At 43.2% G+C, this 19,627-nt stretch overlaps 2 protein-coding genes across 2 annotated transcripts in view; both read left to right on the forward strand.

Annotated features, from left to right (window-relative positions):
* The window catches only part of KIZ (kizuna centrosomal protein), a 187,255-nt gene that overhangs the window by 76,813 nt on the left and 90,815 nt on the right, over positions 1 to 19,627 (forward strand). The gene's annotated exons all lie outside the window — the stretch shown is intronic.
* XRN2 (5'-3' exoribonuclease 2) overlaps positions 422 to 19,627 on the forward strand; it is a 64,762-nt gene continuing 45,556 nt past the window's right edge. Inside the window, exons 1-5 of the mRNA XM_081872652.1 lie at positions 422 to 584; positions 15,502 to 15,629; positions 15,708 to 15,819; positions 18,165 to 18,276; positions 19,068 to 19,126. Coding sequence (XP_081728778.1) covers positions 510 to 584; positions 15,502 to 15,629; positions 15,708 to 15,819; positions 18,165 to 18,276; positions 19,068 to 19,126 — 486 coding nt within the window. The 5' untranslated portion in view covers positions 422 to 509. The remainder of the gene's footprint in view (positions 585 to 15,501; positions 15,630 to 15,707; positions 15,820 to 18,164; positions 18,277 to 19,067; positions 19,127 to 19,627) is intronic.

Genomic DNA, 19,627 nt, shown 5'->3' on the forward strand with positions numbered 1-19,627 from the left:
CCAACGGAAATCCGAAGTTCTGTAATGCAACTACTGTACCATATACCGTTTAGAAGCTGAAAAAACCTTTGATAAAATATATAATGTTAAAATTATAAACTGATTTTTTACATGTCTGTTAAGCCCACAACTATCCTGATATTGTTATACAAATAAATAGGAAGGAATGTGGATTCCGGCTCCCCGCCTCCCACTTCCACTTTCCCTCGAGAGTCTTTCTCGCGTGGCTCCCGGGAAGCCGCGCGCCCGGCAAAGCATTCAGGCGCCCGAGCCCTTCGAAGCGCGCATGCTCCCACGGCCGCGCGCTCCGAACCTTCGCTTTCTCTTTGTGCGCATGTTCCCTCCAGGTTCCAAGATGGAGGCGTCAAGCGAGGTCGCCGGTCACGTGGGCAGAAATTTCAAGGCAGCCCTGACCCGCTGACCCGGAAGCGCTCCTCAGCCTGCGCCGGTTTCCTGCCTCTCGCTGCCTCGCGGTGCTGCCGGGCTGCGCGCAGCGCGAGAGGCGTCCCATGGGGGTTCCGGCTTTTTTCCGCTGGCTGAGCCGCAAGTACCCGGCCATCATCGTGTCCTGCGTGGAGGAGAAGGTGAGGCGGGCGGGCGGGCGGGCCGGGAGGGGCCCTGGCTGTGCGGCCTGGTCAGACCCGAGGCCCCGGCTGAGGGCGGCGGGGAGGGCCGGGCGCCAGGGCCCGCGGAGCATCTGGCCAGGCCTCCCCGCACCCCCCCCCCTCGGGCTTCTCCTGCTCCGCGGCGCAGATGCTCAGCCCTTAGCCCGAGATCAGCCCCTTCCGCAGGCGGGAGCGCGCTTGGGAGCTCGGGGGCGATGCAGCCCTTTTGAGCTGGAAGATGCGTCGTGCAAAGACGTTGCCTTCAAACCCGTGATGGCTTTGCCCTATAGCACCCCCGGTGCCCTGGAAGGGAGGGGGGAGGGGGCGGCCTCGGCTGCTGCTTGAGGCTCAGGAGGGCCTTCCCTCAGCTTCTGCTGGCGGCCCACCTTCGCCCCTGTCTGGACAGGGATACCTAACTGCCGTCATCTGTGCCCTGGTAACCTCTAGGTTCGGTTACTTCCATGCATTGCATGTGGGGCTGCCTCTGAAGACGGTTTGGAAACTTCAGCTGGTGCAGAATTCAGCGGCCAGCTTGCTCACTTTGAGCATATTACTTTCAATCCTGGCCAACAAGCCTGTGTTGCTTTGAATGTTCCCCCTGCACTGAATACATAAGTTTTTTTGGTTTTAATTTATGGTTTTTGTACCATACATGATCACCCCTGAGCCCTCTCTCCCACTTTGTGGAGCCCAATTGGCTCCTTGGTATACTCCAGAACTTAGGGCGAGGCAACAAGCTGGAAGGTTGCTTGAATGGGAGTGGAGGAAAACTCCAATCAAATGCAATTGAAAACTGTGAGGGCTCATTATCAAGCATATCTAGTGGCATGGAAGGCAGCAAAAAAGGCATACTTTGCTGCCTCCATTACATCCTCATTGTGTCATCTGGTAGAGTTTTTCAGGTAGTTTGGGGCCTTTCACGGTCTGGCCTGAAGGAAGTGGTATCTCACCGAGACTTGTTTGTGGAGCGCTTTGAGGAAAAAATCACTTTCTTTTACCAGGATCTTGACTCATCTATCACAACAGATGAAGCACGATTCGTGTCCAGAGCAGTGTTCGAAATTAGCCAGGCACCAGGCACATTTTACACCTGACTATCTGCCACTTGCGACCAAGTGAAAATGGCGCCTGGCATCATCTCCATCTGGAAATGTGTGCCTGGGGATCCTTGGATCTTGACTTTCACACACTAAGACCACATTCTGTAGAATTCTCTCGCTTATATTTTATCTGCACTATCAGAATGAATTTCAAGAACCAAAATGCTTTTTCTATGCAGCCTGAGCAGGAGCACCGAATGACATTATAGTTAATTGCTGTAGCTTGTCTTCACTTACCCCACTGCGCTGCTCACAGTTAGGAAGAATATACTTATGTTGTGAATGGTCCCTGTCACCATTAAGAAAAAGAGGTAGGAATAGGCCAATATATATGTGAACTGTCCCTGAATCAAATGACTTTTCTGCTTTAAGTTCTCAAAGTTCTTAACCTAGCTCAAGGTTGTCATCTGAACCAGTCAGATGTTTAACTGATAATCGATCACAGTCAGTTCATCATTTGAAAAAAAGAGCTGTCTTGACCAAAAATGGCAACTGGATGTTCCATTTTGGTGACTGTGACCTTGGTTTAAGTAGCCATTTGGTACATAGCTTATATACCTGAATTTCTAACACTGGTCCAGAGCATCATCCAACAGGTAGATTGTGAGTTACTGGTAGATCACTGGATGTCTGTGGTAGATAGATGGTAGATCTTGTCAATAACAATGGGTAGATCACAGCCAGTATTTTTATAATGTGAGTAGATCACAGTCTCTTGGAAGTTGGATGTACCTGGTCTAGTCCTATTGTGTTGGATGAGTTTCATTTGGTAAGACTTGAGGACATGGACAAGCTGACAGGTGAAAATGTTTCATTTAGTCAGGCCTTTGAGTATTCTGTGGTCCTTTTAAATGTTTGTGGGAGGGGGGTTATTGGGTTTATAAAAGTATTTTGTGTTCTCATTTTATATTTTTATGTTGTTACTGCTCTGTGATCTTTGTATAAAGGATGGTATACAGATTTAATTAACAACAACAATAGCCCTGAGCCTATCCATGACTTGATCATGGATGGAGGACTTGACCAGTTCCTGGTGCAACTGGACTTCTCTGCGACCCATCCCCTCTGCAGGGAGGTGGGACCAATTCGGATGGCCCGCCCCCGCTACTTAATGGATCCAAATGGTTTCCAGAGAGTGGTAGGGGATGCTTTATCCCATGTTGATGGCCTTTCAGCTGATTCCCTGGTGGCCCGCTGGAATGTGGAGTTAACCAGGGCTATTGACTGTTTGGCTCTGAAGCGCCCTCTCCGATTGCATGGAGCCCGGACAGCCCCGTGGTTTTCCACGGATCTGAAGACAATGAAACAATATGCAAAATTGATCATCAACGGAAGAATTACTGAGGAGTGCAAAATAAACAAGGGAACCAGACAGGGCTGCCCACTGTCTCCACTGATATTTATCTTGGTGATGGAAGTCTTGAACAATCAGATAAGAAGGGATCAGCTTGTTAAAGGTATCACTCTGGGACACAAAACATATAAAATTAAAGCTTTCGCGGATGATCTACTTGTTATGACTGAAAACCCTAAAGAAAGTCTGAAAAGAGTGCTGGAACTGATTAAAGAATTTGGAGAAGTGGCAGGCTTTAAGCTGAATATAACAAAAACAAAAATGCTTGTTAAAAATGTAACCACAGAAGAAAAGGATGACTTGGAAAAAATATTGGGCCTGAAAATCTCTTCAAAAGCGAAATACTTGGGTATTTGGATCACCCCCAAGAACATAAACTTATTTAAGGATAATTACACCAAAACTTGGCTAGAGATTAGAAAAAACTTGGTAACCTGGAGTAAACTAAAATTAACATTTCTGGGTAGGATTTCCATTATAAAGATGAATGTGCTTCCAAAATTAATCTTTTTATTTCAAATGATTCCGATACTGGGTGAAGCAGGTTGTCTCAAGATATGGCAAAGAGAAATTTCCAAATTTCTGTGGGAAGGGAAGAAACCTAGGATTAAACACCTGATCTTAATAGACATAAAAGAGAGAGGAGGCTTTTCCCTACCCGATTTAAAACTTTATTACGAGGCAGCCTGTTTCACCTGGCTAAAAGATTGGTGCACATTGCAGGATCCGGACCTCCTGGACCTGGAAGGTTTTGACAACTGTTGGGGATGGCACGCCTATCTAATATATGGAAAAGCGAAAATTCATAAGAATTTTACCAACCATATAATAAGAAAGTCACTCTTTGCTGTATGGGAAAAATATAAAGACCTGATGGTGCCTAAAGTCCCGTGGTGGACTTCTCCAGTAGAAGCCATAGCAGTAAAACGGAAAAATACTCAGGAAAGCTGGCCAACATATAAAATACTTCTAAAAAATGAAGATAACCAAATAAAATTAAAAAAAATTGAGGAAATAAGAGAACACATTTCAGACTGGTTCCAATACCATCAGTTATTTGAAAAATTTAAATCTGACAAACAAAAGGGGTTCTCAGTAGATATTTCCCGATTCGAATCAGATCTTGTAAATTCTAAAAGAAAAACTCTGTCCAAAACTTACCGACTCCTCCTTGACTGGACAGTCAAGGAGGAGGAGGTAACAGTGGCAGTGGTGAGGTGGTCCCAGGATTTTGGCCATTCAATAACCATGGCCCAATGGGAAAATTTATGGAAGATCAATTGGAAATTCACAAACTGTTACACGATTAGAGAGAACTTTCAAAAAATGCAACATCGATGGTATCTAACACCATGGAAACTTTCAAAAATGTATAAAAATGTGTCAAGTAATTAAAACAAAACAAATTCCTTCCAGTAGCACCTTAAAGACCAACTAAGTCAGTTCTTGGTATGAGCTTTCGTGTGCATGCACACTTCTTCAGATACACTGAAACAGAAGTTTCCAGACCCTTCTATATAGTGAGAAGGTGGGGAGGGGTATTACTCAGAAGGGTGGTGGGAATGGGTGATTGGCAGATAGCTGTGATGAGCCTGTTGACGACTCTTAACGACTGCAATAGGTCTTACAGGAAAAAGCAAGGGGTGAAAAGGTGAAAAATGGCTTTGTCATGTATAATGAGATAAGAATCCAAGGTCTTTGTTCAGACCAGGTTTCAGCTAAGCTGCTGAATTACAACTTATCACCAAACTCAAAACCATGGAGAAACCTGGTCTGAACAAAGACCTTGGATTCTTATCTCATTATACATGACAAAGCCATTTTTCACCTTTTCACCGCCAATCACCCATTCCCACCACCCTTCTGAGTAATACCCCTCCCCACCTTCTCACTATATAGAAGGGTCTGGAAACTTCTGTTTCAGTGTATCTGAAGAAGTGTGCATGCACACGAAAGCTCATACCAAGAACTGACTTAGTTGGTCTTTAAGGTGCTACTGGAAGGAATTTGTTTTGTTTTGACTATGGCAGACCAACACGGCTACCTATCTGTAACTGTCAAGTAATTGTTGGAGATGCGAAGACTCAGGAACATTCTACCATATGTGGTGGACATGTAGGAAAATACAGGTATTCTGGGAGAGTATACATGCAGAACTGCAAAAAATGCTAAAAATCTCTTTCAATAAAAAAACAGAGGCCTACCTCCTGGGAATAACAGATTTGGATATTCCACAAAAGAGGAAGGGTATCTTTTTATATGCGACGGCGGCAGCAAGAGTTTTGATCGCAGCAAAATGGAAGAGTAATGAAATCCCCTCTATACAAGATTGGATCCAAAAGCTGACAGAATATGCCGAATTAGATGGTTTATTAGAAAAGATAAAGAATAAATCAAAACAGGAATTTGTTTCTAAATGGGAGGTTTTCAAAGAATATCTGAAAAACAAATATAGTAGTTTAAATTCTGTTGCAGCATTCGAGGAACTTCAGTAATAGCTACTAGGTAGGTAGAAGAAATTAGATTTATTGAGAATAAGTTTAATTATGAAAAAAAAATGTGTATTGGCAGTAAGTAACATGAAATTGAAATATGGAATAGACGGGAAGTTGGGTCTTTAGTGTTAAGACCAATAGATGTTTTATTGTTTGCCAAGAAAATTATGTGGCTATGGTTATTTTTGTAATTTGTGTGTAATTTGGTATTTGTGTTTTTGTGTGTGTGTTTTTTTCTTGTTGTATAAATAAATAAAATAAATTTTTTTTTTTAAAAAAAGAAACAATCGTTGAGACGTCTACAGCGCCGGTGGTGGATAACTCATTCCGAATCTGACCGGACACAGGTTAGAGCTCAACGGAGCCTACCAAGTGGCAATAGCGACGGCGAAGAAGAATTTCTTCACCGCCTCTATTGCATCTGCAGAAAACAGCAGCAGGAGACTTTTTCAGGTGGTTCACAATTTAGCAGAACCACCTGCAACATCGGGGCCCAGTACGGGCCACATGTTCTCCTGCAATGATTTTGCAAAGTTTTTTGCAGATAAAATCGCTTAGATTCGGGAAGAAGTAGACTCCACCATGGGAGCAGGGCCGGGGCGGGAGAGTGCTAGAGTTCTGTCTAGTCAAGTTGAGTGGGATCAATTCCAATCTGTTACCTCCGAGGATGTGGACAGGCTGCTTGGACGAGTGAAACCAACCACCTGTCTCCTGGATCCTTGCCCATCCTGGCTTATAAAAGCTAGCCGGGAAGGACTGGGCGATGGGCTTCGTGGGGTGGTGAATGCTTCCCTCCATGAGGGAGCCTTCTCAGACCCGCTGAAAGAGGCGGTTATTAAACCGCTTCTTAAAAAAACATCTTTAGATGCGGCCACGATGGCCAACTATCGCCCAGTCTCAAATCTTCCATTCTTGGGCAAGGTGATTGAGCGAGCGGTTGCCAAACAACTCCAGGCACGCCTGGAAGAAGCGGACCATTTGGATCCCTTCCAGTCGGGATTCGGGCCTCATCATGGGACTGAAACTGCCTTGGTCGCACTGGTTGATGATCTCTGGCGGGCTAGGGACAAAGGTGAGAGCTGTTTCCTAGTTCTGCTGGATCTCTCAGCGGCGTTTGATACCATCGACCATAACGTCCTTCTGGACCGTCTCGAGGGGCTGGGAGCTGGGGGCACTGTCATACAGTGGTTCCGCTCCTTCCTCCTGGGCCGTGTTCAGAAAGTGGTGGTGGGGGATGAGTGTTCAGACCCCTGGGCTCTCACTTGTGGGGTGCCTCAGGGTTCTGTCCTCTCCCTCATGCTTTTCAACATTTACATGCAGCCGCTGGGAGAGATCATCAGGAGGTTTGGGCTGGGTGTTCATCAGTATGCGGATGATACCCAGCTCTACCTCTCTTTTAAATCAGAACCAGTGAAGGAGGTGAAGGTCCTGTGTGAGTGTCTGGAGGCGGTTGGAGGATGGATGGCGGCTAACAGATTGAGACTGAATCCTGACAAGACAGAAGTACTGTTTCTGGGGGACAGGAGGTGGACAGGTGTGGAGGATTCCCTGGTCCTGAATGGGGTAACTGTGCCCCTGAAGGACCAGGTGCGCAGCCTGGGAGTCATTTTGGACTCACAGCTGTCCATGGAGGCACAGGTCAAATCTGTGTCCAGGGCAGCTGTTTACCAGCTCCATCTGGTACGTAGGCTGAGACCCTATCTGCCTGCAGACGGTCTCGCCAGAGTGGTGACTTGGAAACTACAACTAATCCAGAATGCGGCAGCTAGACTGGTGACTGGGGGCGGCCGCCAAGCCCATATAACACCGGTCTTGAAAGACCTACATTAGCTCCCAGTACGTTTCCGAGCACAATTCAAAGTGTTGGTGCTGACCTTTAAAACCCTAAACGGCCTTGGTCCAGTATACCTGAAGGAGCGTCTCCACCCCCATCATTCTGCCCGGTCCAGCGCCGAGGGCCTTCTGGCGGTTCCCTCATTGCGAGAAGCAAAGCTACAGGGAACCAGACAAGGGGCCTTCTCGGTAGTGGCCCCCGCCCTGTGGAACGCCCTTCCAGCAGATGTCAAAGCGATAAACAACTACCTGACCTTCAGAAGACAGGGAAGTTTTTAACGTGTGATATTTTACTGTATTTTTGGTTTCTATGGAAGCCGCCCAGAGTGGCTGGGGAGGCCCAGCCAGATGGGCAGGGTATAAATAATAAATTATTACTATTATTATTATTATTATTATTATTATTATTATTATGATGTCCCAGGTTTTAGCAGTAGCCAGAAGTGCATTAGCACATTCAAAACTAGTGCATCAGCTGCTTCCATCTCTGGAGTTGTCTGTTCACATGGCCAGATTGCTCACTGGATCCAGTTAATTAATTTAATTTATAAATTTCTATACAGCTTTATATTTTTAAGAAAAATCTCAAAGCGGTTCACAGCATATTAAACATCAATAAAACAATCCAGAATCAAACATTTCTGAAGAAAATAAAATATAAATATAAAATACACACTCAAAGCAACATAATCAACAGGAAACCAAAATACCATCTCAGAGATTTCAAAATAAAACACTACAAAGGTGGCCAACTACAGAATACATATTTAACACAAAGTAAGTTAACAAAAACAAACAAACAATCTTAAACATTAAAAAAAGTTGCTAAGTGAAGTCAATTATAAAATGCACATTTAAAACAGCATAATTAACAAGAGAATAAAATATTACAATAAGCATGACATGGCTGTTTGACAGGCACAAAAAGATGGGGCAAAAGAATCCAATAATTAGGATTTGTTGTCAGGCATAGGGATGTCCCTCCGGTCTCACCAGGATCCTCTTTAGTAGACCTGGGTGAGTCTGGGCTCCGCCCCCTAAGCCAGGTGGGAGTGGCCTTCATGACTCACAGCCAGGCAATGTTACAGGGAGAATGGAAATTCCTTGATACACCAGCTTACTGGCTTTCTATCTATTTCTGGGCACAAATCAAAAGTGCTGGTTATGACCCACAAAGCCCTATGTGGTTTGGGTTCAGGCTATCTGAAGGATGTTATCTTCCTATATGAGCCTGCTAAGACTTTGACGTCTTTTGGGGAGGTCTTTCTCTTGGTCCCACCACCTCCACAGACACGATTGAGGAGGATCAAAGAGAGAATCTTCCTTTTGCTGGCAGGCAAGTGCTTCCCCCACCCCCGGTCTTTGGCCACTAACAGGCTATTGTGGCAGGGTCTTCTGAGGGTGGATGTTGTACTTGCCAGCCAGCTGGCACATACAGTGGCAATTTTATTCTCAAGTTGTGCAGCAGTGCCAGCCAGCTGACTCACACTGTGGCACGCACCTAGATGGTGGAGATGTCAGTTGCATTACCTGCAACAAGACATCTCAAATTGGTTCCAAGCAAACCATCCCCAGTTGCGAAATGGGCCTGGCGACCAGGAAATTCTGAACCCTACTTGTTTGTGTGTTGCATTTGTGTGTGTACATGCACACTCTTAAATGGTTCTAAGTGTTTTCAGCACTGTTTTTAATAGGATTACTTATTTTACTTTTAAAAATGTTTATATTGCATGGCTTTAGTTGTATCTGTTTTAATTTTTGCTATAAGCCAGTTTGCATCATGCATTGGGAGAAAGGTGGGATATAAATAGAGTAATCAACACATCTTGTACTTTGCTCTCTGGAGAACTTGAGACTGGAGCTATGTTGGTCTTAGTAACTTTAATCTTTTGCTTAGAGTTTCTAACTTTTCCTTGCTGATTTCCCCCCCTGCTGTTCTGTTGAGTTCTTTGCTGAAAGCAGTTTGAGTGTCTTTGCCATGCTGGATTTATGCCAGAACATGATTAGTATCTATCAGCTATAATGATATGTGTCCTACATGTGGTGAATAACTTTGTGGTCCTAGGCAGTGTCTGAAACTCTCCATGTGCTAGGTGCGTTTTGCAACTTGGCATGGTCCAGTTGTGACCAGTTTTAGATCTATGGAGGCGATGTATGGTACCTAAGACTCAAGAGTAAAACACCTGCCTCCCATGTGCCACAATGTGAATCACCTGGGTAGTGTGAGAGTAAAAATGCCGCCCTGCGCAACTTACAAGTATAATTGCTTCCACTGAGTGAAACTGCCCCTGCCTGTGCCACAGCACAAGTAAAAATGGTGCTGCAGGTGGTGCAAGACTCAAAGTGCCGCCCTGCCTGACCCACAGGTAAAATTGCTGATGCTGAATGAAACTGCCCCACACGCTGCATCATAAGTCACCTGGGTAGCGCTGTGGGCAGCACATCAGTCAAAATGCTATCCCGTGTGACTCCACGATTTCTGTTCTCATCCTGAAGCAAAGTTCTTAACCCAAGGTAATATTTCTGGGTTAGTGGAGTCTATAACCTGAAGCGTATGTAACCCGAGGTACCACTGTACATACATTGGAATAGGTCTTAGTGTTTTCTGTTACATTACTTCCAATAAAGAAGTCGGGGGGGCTATCTAAAGAACTTTTAACTGAGTTATGATTAAAAAAGGATGTGTACAAAAAATGGAAAAGGGGGGAAACCACCAAAGAGGAATTCAAACAAATAGCCAGCACATGTAGACACAAAGTCAGAAAAGCTAAAGCACAGAATGAACTCAGGCTTGCTAGAGAGGTTAAAAGCAACAAAATAGGCTTTTATGGGTATGTTCGTAGCAAAAGGAAGAACAAAGAAACAGTGGGGTCACTCAGAGGAGAAGATGGTGAAATGCAAACAGGGGACACAGAAAGGGCTGAACTCCTCAATGCCTTCTTTGCCTCAGTCTTCTCCGATAAAGAAAACAATGCCCGACCTGAAGAATTTGGAGCAAATGATTCAGCAGAGGAAACACAGCCCAGAATAACTAAGGAGATAGTACAAGAATACTTGGCTAGTTTAGATGTATTCAAGTCTCCAGGGCCAGATGAACTGCATCCAAGAGTATTAAAAGAACTGGCAGATGTGATCTCAGAACCACTGGCAGTCATCTTTGAGAATTCCTGGAGAACAGGCGAAGTCCCGGCAGACTGGAGGAGGGCAAATGTTGTCCCTATTTTCAAAAAGGGGAAAAGTGAGGACCCAAATAATTACCGCCCAGTCAGTCTGACATCAATACCAGGGAAGATTCTGGAGCAGATCATTAAGCAAACAGTCTGTGAGCACCTAGAAAGGAATGCTGTGATCACCAATAGTCAGCATGGATTTCTGAAAAATAAGTCATGTCAGACTAACCTGATCTCGTTTTTTGACAGAATTACAAGCCTGGTAGATGAAGGGAACGCAGTGGATGTAGCCTACCTTGATTTCAGCAAGGCATTTGACAAGGTGCCCCATGATATTCTTGTAAAGAAGCTGGTAAAATGCGGACTTGACTATGCTACCACTCAGTGGATTTGTAACTGGCTGACTGACCGAACCCAAAGGGTGCTCATCAATGGTTCCTCTTCATCCTGGAGAAGAGTGACTAGTGGGGTGCCACAGGGTTCTCTCTTGGGCCCGGTCTTATTCAACAGCTTTATCAACGACTTGGATGATGGACTGTGAAAAGGATCTAGGATTCTTGGTTGACCACAAACTTGACATGAGCCAACAGTGTGACGCGGCAGCTAAAAAAGCCAATGCAATTCTGGGCTGCATCAATAGGAGTATAGCATCTAGATCAAGGGAAGTAATAGTGCCACTGTATTCTGTTCTGGTCAGACCTCACCTGGAGTACTGTGTCCAGTTCTGGGCACCACAGTTCAAGAAGGACACTGACAAACTGGAACGTGTCCAGAGGAGGGCAACCAAAATGCTCAAAGGCCTGGAAACGATGCCTTATGAAGAACGGCTAAGGGAGCTGGGCATGTTTAGCCTGGAGAAGAGGAGGTTAAGGGGTGATATGATAGCCATGTTCAAATATATAGAAGGATGTCACATAGAGGAGGGAGAAAGGTTGTTTTCTGCTGCTCCAGAGAAGCGGACATGGAGCAATGGTTCCAAACTACAAGAAAAAAGATTCCACCTAAACATTAGGAAGAACTTCCTGACAGTGAGAGCTGTTCGACAGTGGAATTTGCTGCCAAGGAGTGTGGTGGAGTCTCCTTCTTTGGAGGTCTTTAAGCAGAGGCTTGACAACCATATGTCAGGAGTGCTCTGATGGTGTTTCCTGCTTGACAGGGGGTTGGACTCGATGGTCCTTGTGGTCTCTTCCAACTCTATGATTCTATTCTATGATTCTATGATTCTAAATGCATATGGGATTGCAATCCTTGAGAGATGAAAGACTTACAAAATGACAGGTAGTTGCTTATCTGCTTTATAAAATTGGGGGACATTCTGCAAACATAAACTATATTGTTGTTTTTCTACGTACTATATATTATTGCCTCTGCCCCCTGCAAAGTGTTTTATTTTTAAGAACAATTCCTCTTGCTTGTGAAAAGTTTCCAGTTGCATGATTTGACAGAGTTCTTCTACAAGGACTTGCAAATGTTCAAGAAAATGGCCAGAGTTTAATATCTGGTATAATTTTATGTGCTAGCTAACTTTTAAGGTTGTTCTGTTCTTGATCAAGTATTTAGTTCCTGCACATTCTGTTTGTTGCTTATTGCAGATGTAATACCAATAATTTAAGATGCACGTAAGCTCCTTTGGGGAAAATGTGAGCATTTGGGATTCTGAACAAAGTCTGGAGGAAACTGATTTGTGGTGGGAGTCTTAAGCAATAAGTAATAAATATTAAAGTCGCTAAGCAATAAGTAGCAGATATCCAGGTTGCTAAGGCTGAGTCATATGCTGAAGAATGGGAACAGCTTCCAGTGTGAATCCCTAGGAGAGAAGAACAAAGGTCTGAACACCTAAATAGCCATTGCATAGCTGAGAGTTAGAAGAAGAACTTAAAGAGGCATTACCTTACCCAGAGCTTGGCTCTCTAGCGTTGCTAAGTGGCTAAGATACACCCTCTGCCAGATGTCTCCAGAAGAGCTTCAGGGCCTTGGATGGCTGCAGGCATAATACGTCTGTAGATCTGGGTTTTCACCTTAAGAATCTGATCCCACAGTTTCAAGTGAATAGTTGACTTTTTGGTGGGGGGGGGTGCGTTCCAGTGATAGTGTCTGCTTTGCATATGAAAGATCCCAGATTCAGCCTCTAGCACAGGGGTTGGCAAGGTTTACCTCACCTGGGCCAGTTCACTCTAGCGGAGGTCCTTCCATGGGCCGGATTGCGCGCACATGCCTGCGATTTCCGGCATCTGCACATGTGCAGGCGCGATTTCTGGCGTCGCAGAAGCGAGTCCCCGCACCGCGCTGCGTTGGTTTAGCGCAGCGTACGGGAACTCGCCAAGTGGGCAGCTCTGTTTGGGGGCAGCTCATGGGCCGGTTAAACGACCCCTGTGGGCCGCTTGTGGCCCATGGGCCTTAGGTTGCCAACCCCTGCTCTAGCATCTTCAAGTAGAGTTGAGAAATACTCCTGTCTGAATTCCTGGTTACTACTAGTCATTATTTACAACACCACTCTCACTATCACACCACCATCCTTTTGCTCAGAAGAGAGACCTTAAATTGGGAGTGTCCTACCACAAGCATGGGACAATGACATTTTGGGACAGCCTTATAGTTGTCATGGTGGCCATGAAGTCTTGCAGCACCCCAGTTGAAGTGAGCTTGGCATAAATATTGAGATCCCCCAATGCTGCTGTTCTGGGATTCTCAAAACCAAATCCAAGACCATCTTCATCAACATATGTAGTGAAATAATAGAATTGTAGAGTTGGAAGGGATCCCTGAGGGTCATCAAGTCCACCCCTTGCAATGCAGGAATCTCAACTAAAGCATACATGGCAGAAAGCCATCCAAACTCTGCTTTAGAACCTCCAAGGAAGGAGAGTCCACCACCACTCTTGGGAGTCTCTTCCACTGTCAAACAGCTCTTACTGTTTGAAAGTTATTCTTGAGGTTTTAGTCAGAATCTACTTCCTTGTAACTTGAAGCCATTTGTTAGAGTCCTATCCACCGGAGCAGGAGAAAATAAGCTTGAGAGTTTTAAATTGTAGGGGCAAGCAGAATGTGATGTTTGAATGGCTCTCTAAACTATGCCTGTAGTGTTCCTTTACAATCTGATCATAGCATATGTGCTCAGTTTCATAGAAATGGTAGAGGGAGTCTATCCTAATACTCAGTTGGCCTGGGATTCCGCATTATGACATATGAGGGCTTTGCTTACACTCAGTTATGTCCTCTTAACTCGACTCCCACAGCACAATCCGCTGAAGACTTTTTACACCTTCAGCCTTTTAAAATATTGCCTACATTTAAATTGGCCTCTGGCAAATTGGCGTTCTTGACAAGAACAGTTCAGGTGCTTAGTTGCATAGATAGTGAAATTTGATTTAGGTGCCTGGGCACCAGGATGGTGCCTGGCATCATCGGGATCCTTGGATCTTGGCTGTTTTCACACACTAAGACCACATTCTGTAGAATTCTCTCAGTTATATTTTATCTGCACTATCAGAATGAATTTCAAGAACCAAAATGCTTTTTCTGTGCAGCCTGAGCAGGAGCACCGAATGACATTATAGTTAATTGCTGTAGCTTGTCTTCACTTACCCCACTGCGCTGCTCACAGTTAGGAAGAATATACTTATGTTGTGAATGGTCCCTGTCACCATTAAGAAAAAGAGGTAGGAATAGGCCAATATATATGTGAACTGTCCCTGAATCAAATGACTTTTCTGCTTTAAGTTCTCAAAGTTCTTAACCTTTTTTTTGTTTAATTTATTCTAACATATAAAACGCTTACATTTACATTTACACAATACATATATGCAATACACTACCTTATTTTCATAGCATAAAACATACCTACAATACTCTGTATAATACCTACCTATACTATACATATCAAGATACCTACACACCTCCCCCACACGGACACCCACCAAGTGACTTGACTTCCAGCCATTCTTGTTACGCTACTTTATTTTTCCAACTAGCTTAAAGACATTTCATTGTTTCTTTGATCTCTTCTTCTATCTTAACTTTACTCTCCTTTCACTCTAATCGTTTTCTGGATCCACTCAGTATCTGTCAGAAATTCTACTTTTTCCACATAGATTTTGATGTCTTCCTTAAAGATAGCCCCCTCCTTAGTCACTTTTTGTAGCAGATCTCCTCTTATCCTCCCTGTTAATTCGGCAGTATGGAAGGATTCCATCATTTCAGATCGCCAGCCTGTTTTAGTGGGGATGCTGCTGCTTTTCCAGTTTTGGGCAATCCCTAACCCTGCCGCCGCCGCCGCCGCAGTCGCATACATAAATATTGGCCTGACCGTTCTTTTTATTTCCTCTGACATGATACCTAGGAGAAAGGATTCTGGTTTTTCCCCCAAATGATAATCTAAACATCTTTTTCAATTCATTATAAATATTTTCCCAGAATCCCACTATCTCTTTGCACTCCCACCACATGTGTAGTAAGGTTCCTGCCCCATTTTTGCATCTCCAACAGATATCACTATAGTTTTTATAAATTTTTGCCAGTCTAACCGGACTTCAAAGTTCTTAACCTACCTCAAGGTTGTCATCTGAACCAGCCAGATGTTTAACTGATAATCGACCACAGTGACTTCATCATTTGAAAAATAAGACTTTAGAGCCATCTTGCAAAAAATTGGATATTAAACATTCCATTTTTGTGACTGTAACCTTGGTTTAAGGAGCCATTTTGCACCTAGCTTATGTATCTGAGTTTCTAACGCTGGCTAAAAGTACTTGTAAGAGAGAAGAGAAGTAAGAGAGAAAAGATTCCCATAGGCATGTGGTGAGATAGCTTAGCTACCTTTCATAAAGCATAGCCTGCCTTTCGAATTTCCTTTCCATTTCCACCATGATTCCTTGATTGTGTTTTTCTTTCAGATTTGAATGTGATGCATACATCTAAAAATCTTTTGCTATTCATTGTTTGCAGCCTAAAGAATGTAATGGTATCAAAATTCCCATTGACTCCAGCAAACCAAACCCCAATGAAGTGGAATTTGATAATCTGTATTTGGATATGAATGGCATCATCCACCCTTGTACACATCCTGAGGACAAGTGAGTCACATTTGTACATTAAATTGGTAGCTTGTATTAAACATTGTTTGGATATTGACACAATGTCTTACATTGCAGACCAGCACCCAAAAATGAAGATGAAATGATGGTGGCCATATTTGAGTATATTGACAGGCTTTTTAATATTGTGAGACCAAGGCGGCTTCTCTACATGGCAATAGATGGAGTGGTAAGTACTTAAGTGGTTGCCATTGACGTATTTGGGTCAGGGTTGATAAAAATTGTGTCTGAATCATTTGAAGTGCTATTTTCTGCTGTAGTTTAATTTCCACTTTATTTACAATGCTGTTGGACACAGTGACTAAATTCCATTCCTGCATCTGTTTTGCCAGTTGGTGAACAGAGTCAAAATTAAAGTAACTGCATTTATATATGAGATGATTTTATTTTTAACACTTTGTGAGTGTGAACATTACTTATGCCACCTAAGGTAGATTGTGTATGGTGGCTTCATTTAAGGTTCATTAAGGAAGCTGCTCCGGCGGGAAGGTAAACGGTGTTTCCGTGCGCTGCTCTGGTTTGCCAGAAGCAGCTTAGTCATGCTGGCCACATGACCCAGAAGCTGTACGCTGGCTTCCTCGGCCAATAAAGCGAGATGAGCGCTGCAACATCAGAGTCGGTCACGACTGGATCTAATGGTCAGGGGTCCCTTTACCTTTAAGGAAGCCACTGGTATGTGATCTCAGTTTGTTGATCTTCTTATAGCCCATCCCAGTGCTTGCCAGTGCTTAGTGTTGTGGCATACATGCACAGTCTAGAAAGGTATTGCAGGATAAGATGAGTTTATCAACTCCCCTTCAATTTCTCTCTGAGTGCAGTCTGAACTCAAGAGTGGTATTCTTCAGGGAGGTCCTTTTAGAATGATGTATAACCTTATTGTTCAAGAAGAACTCCTTTTTATTTCTTAATCTTGTCTTTGCATTTATTTTGGCCTTAATCCTAACCCCTGAGTGACAGCCACAGGGCACGATGGAATGGCACAGCCAGAGCTATAGCTATAGCACTGGCACTCACACCAGGTCTCAGGCTGGTACTGCAAAGGGTCATAGATCAGACCTGTCACTGTCACATGATAGCAGCTGGGTCTGCACAGGTTCTAGCCAATCCTGTGCTGGCCCAGCCTTACCCCTCCCTGCCTCCATTTTGGGGTTTCCCTTGGCTACTGCTGGTGGGAATGCAACTGGCAGCAACTTCCATCCCTGTTTGCATCACACTTTGTCAGCAGAACTCCACCACTGACAGGGTGATACGTCTGCTCCATTCAGACGCATAGCTGTCAACTTTTCCCGTTTCTTGCGAGGAATCCTATTCGGAATAAGGGAATTTCCCTCTAAAAAAGGGAAAAGTTGACAGCTATGTTCAGACGTGCTCCAGAAATGGTAGTAGATCAGGGGTTGGGATTGTTCTGCTTAAAATGATAATGTGTTATACCCACTATCAGTTTGCATTGCATAATACACATCTGAACTAGAATACATTAATTTGTAAAATTATAAGCCTTCTGTTTTTGATTGCAAAACTGAAACAACCCCAAACACCTATTTTCATGTTCACAAGTTACTAACGATATCTCAGTGCAGGGTCCCTTAACTGATAAGGATTAATGAATGAAAATTATATTTACTCAGGGGCTATTCCAGATTGTTTTAACAACCACTTTAATCAGTTTAGCTGTAGACAACAGCTTGTGAAACTGTTCTTGCACACAGGATGTTTTAGCTACTTCCATTAACTGTTACTGGTCAGGAAGCCTCCTTGTTCTGAGATCAGTTCGAGAATGATGAAGCACTAATTTTCCAAAGTCGGATCCAGTCATCTGTCCTGGACTTAGTAATGTGTTTCAAGTTAGTTTTTAAAAACATGATTAATTAGTTTCTGTCACATACCAGTCTTTCCAGCTGGTAGACAAAGGGGAGAAGGCAAAAATGTCCCTGCCTATCCCAAAGCTTCCTTTGCTGTTGCTGTCTCCCTCCACCACTGCTACCAGACTCCACGGCAGTAAGAAAGAACAGGCGACTGTAAAAAAACCAGTGTTAACTGCATCATAACAACATATATAAAGTAGCAGTTGTCAGCAAGAAGGTTGATTACATTCCACAGGTAAACAAAAAGGCTTTCACCTTGCACTAAAATGAAGCCAATGTGAGGACAAAGAAATGTTGCAGCTGCTGCAGGATATGTGGCAAAAAATGAGGCACAGCTGTATTACTGAACTGGAAGCATATTTAATTGTTGTAAAGTTTCTCATGGGTAATGGAAATCGCCCCATGTTTAAATAAAATAATAAACGCAATTGCAGTTTCTCTTTTGAACGTTGGCTTAAGCTCTTGAGTATGTATTTTAAAACATAAATGGAAAAAATATTGCTACCAGCAGATAAGGCTTCCTCAATTGCATACGTAAAGTAAGTAAGCTCTCGTTACGTGAATCATTCTAAGGTTCTCAAATTTAATACAGTATAGAAATTAAGTATAAAGGGTGAAATGATTAGTCATGGTAATTCTATTCTTCTAGGCTCCCCGTGCAAAAATGAACCAACAAAGATCTAGAAGATTTAGAGCATCAAAGGAAGGAGTGGAGACTGCAGAAGAGAAGCAGAGAATCAGACAAGAAATTTTAGAGAAAGGTATATAGATTTGTTACCTATTCAGTTTAGTTCAGTAACAGGTAACTTGAAGAAGAGTTGCATCTTCTGAAGTATTTCTCTTGCGACAGGCTCCATATCACAGATATCACGTGACTGGCCTGGAGAAAAGACTGACATGCACTTAGTTTTGTATTAAATGTTGCATTAGCAGTTGTTTGTGTTCTGTGATTTCTTGGGAGTGTAGGAAAGCTGTGCAATATGGAATTGAGCACAGAATTCAGGTTCCTAAAAATCTAAGCATATTTAAAACCACATTTCTAACCCTTATTTTTACCATTTATTAAATTTCTATACCACCCTTCATCTGAGGATCAGTGGGAGGTTTACAATAGTTGTACAGATGTGCTTGAAATTGTATTAGCAATGCATTGTAAAAATTGAAGAGTTGCTGAATTAAAATTACCATTAGTAGAGAATAGAGCTACAATGGTCTGCATCACCTTGTAACTAGAAGGAGCTTAATAAAGTATGCAAAATAAAAAGTCAAGCAAATTTGCATGATTTTGTTATTGATCACTCATAATTTATACTTATAACAATACAAATGCATCCCTATGCAAACTGATCTGAAAGCTCCACTAAGAGCCATGGGACTTGTGCCTGAGTTTATACATATGTATAAAATTGTGGTTTTGATCACAACTAGTTGTGATTCCCATAACTGAGTGAAATGAGATATTACATGTTCAAAATAACAGAGGGAGTATGTCTGTCCCCCTCCCTCCTGCAGTTATCTGTCTCAAACTAATTAAATTATGTTGCTTTTAAAGGTGGTTATCTTCCTCCAGAAGAAATAAAAGAAAGATTTGATAGCAATTGCATTACTCCAGTAAGTATTCTTATAATTCTAATTTGGAAGTTGTCACAGTACTGATCATGGTATTGTTGCGTGATTCTTGGCTAATTTCTGACTGGCTGTAGGTTTCTTCCCTCCTCCTATCTTCAGAATAGCTGTGTAAGGATAGACTAGGATCCAACAGCTTTTTCTATATGAAACAATACTGTTTGATGGCATTCACAGAGGAAGAATATTCTTCTCTTTGGCATCTCCTGCTGCCAAACAATGCTGCATTGTAAGAATGGTGAGGAGAAACTGAAAGGCAGCAGCAAAGATGGGGTGCTTTTTCAAATTCATGGTTTTTTTCCATGTGGAAAAATCTAAATTTGTTGGCGTATTAAGAATTGCCCTGCCAATGTCAGCACAGGTTTGGGAAGTTGTGACATACAGGGAGTTTCAGCAGTTCTATAGGGTAATCTGTTGTTGATACCGCAGGTCAAAGAGAGAGCCTGCACCATGTTTTGGCATTTGCCTAACAAGCAAGCAGTAGAG

The sequence above is a fragment of the Podarcis erhardii genome, assembly GCF_964252035.2.
Source record: "Podarcis erhardii genome assembly, chromosome: 8".
Lineage (NCBI taxonomy): Eukaryota > Metazoa > Chordata > Lepidosauria > Squamata > Lacertidae > Podarcis > Podarcis erhardii.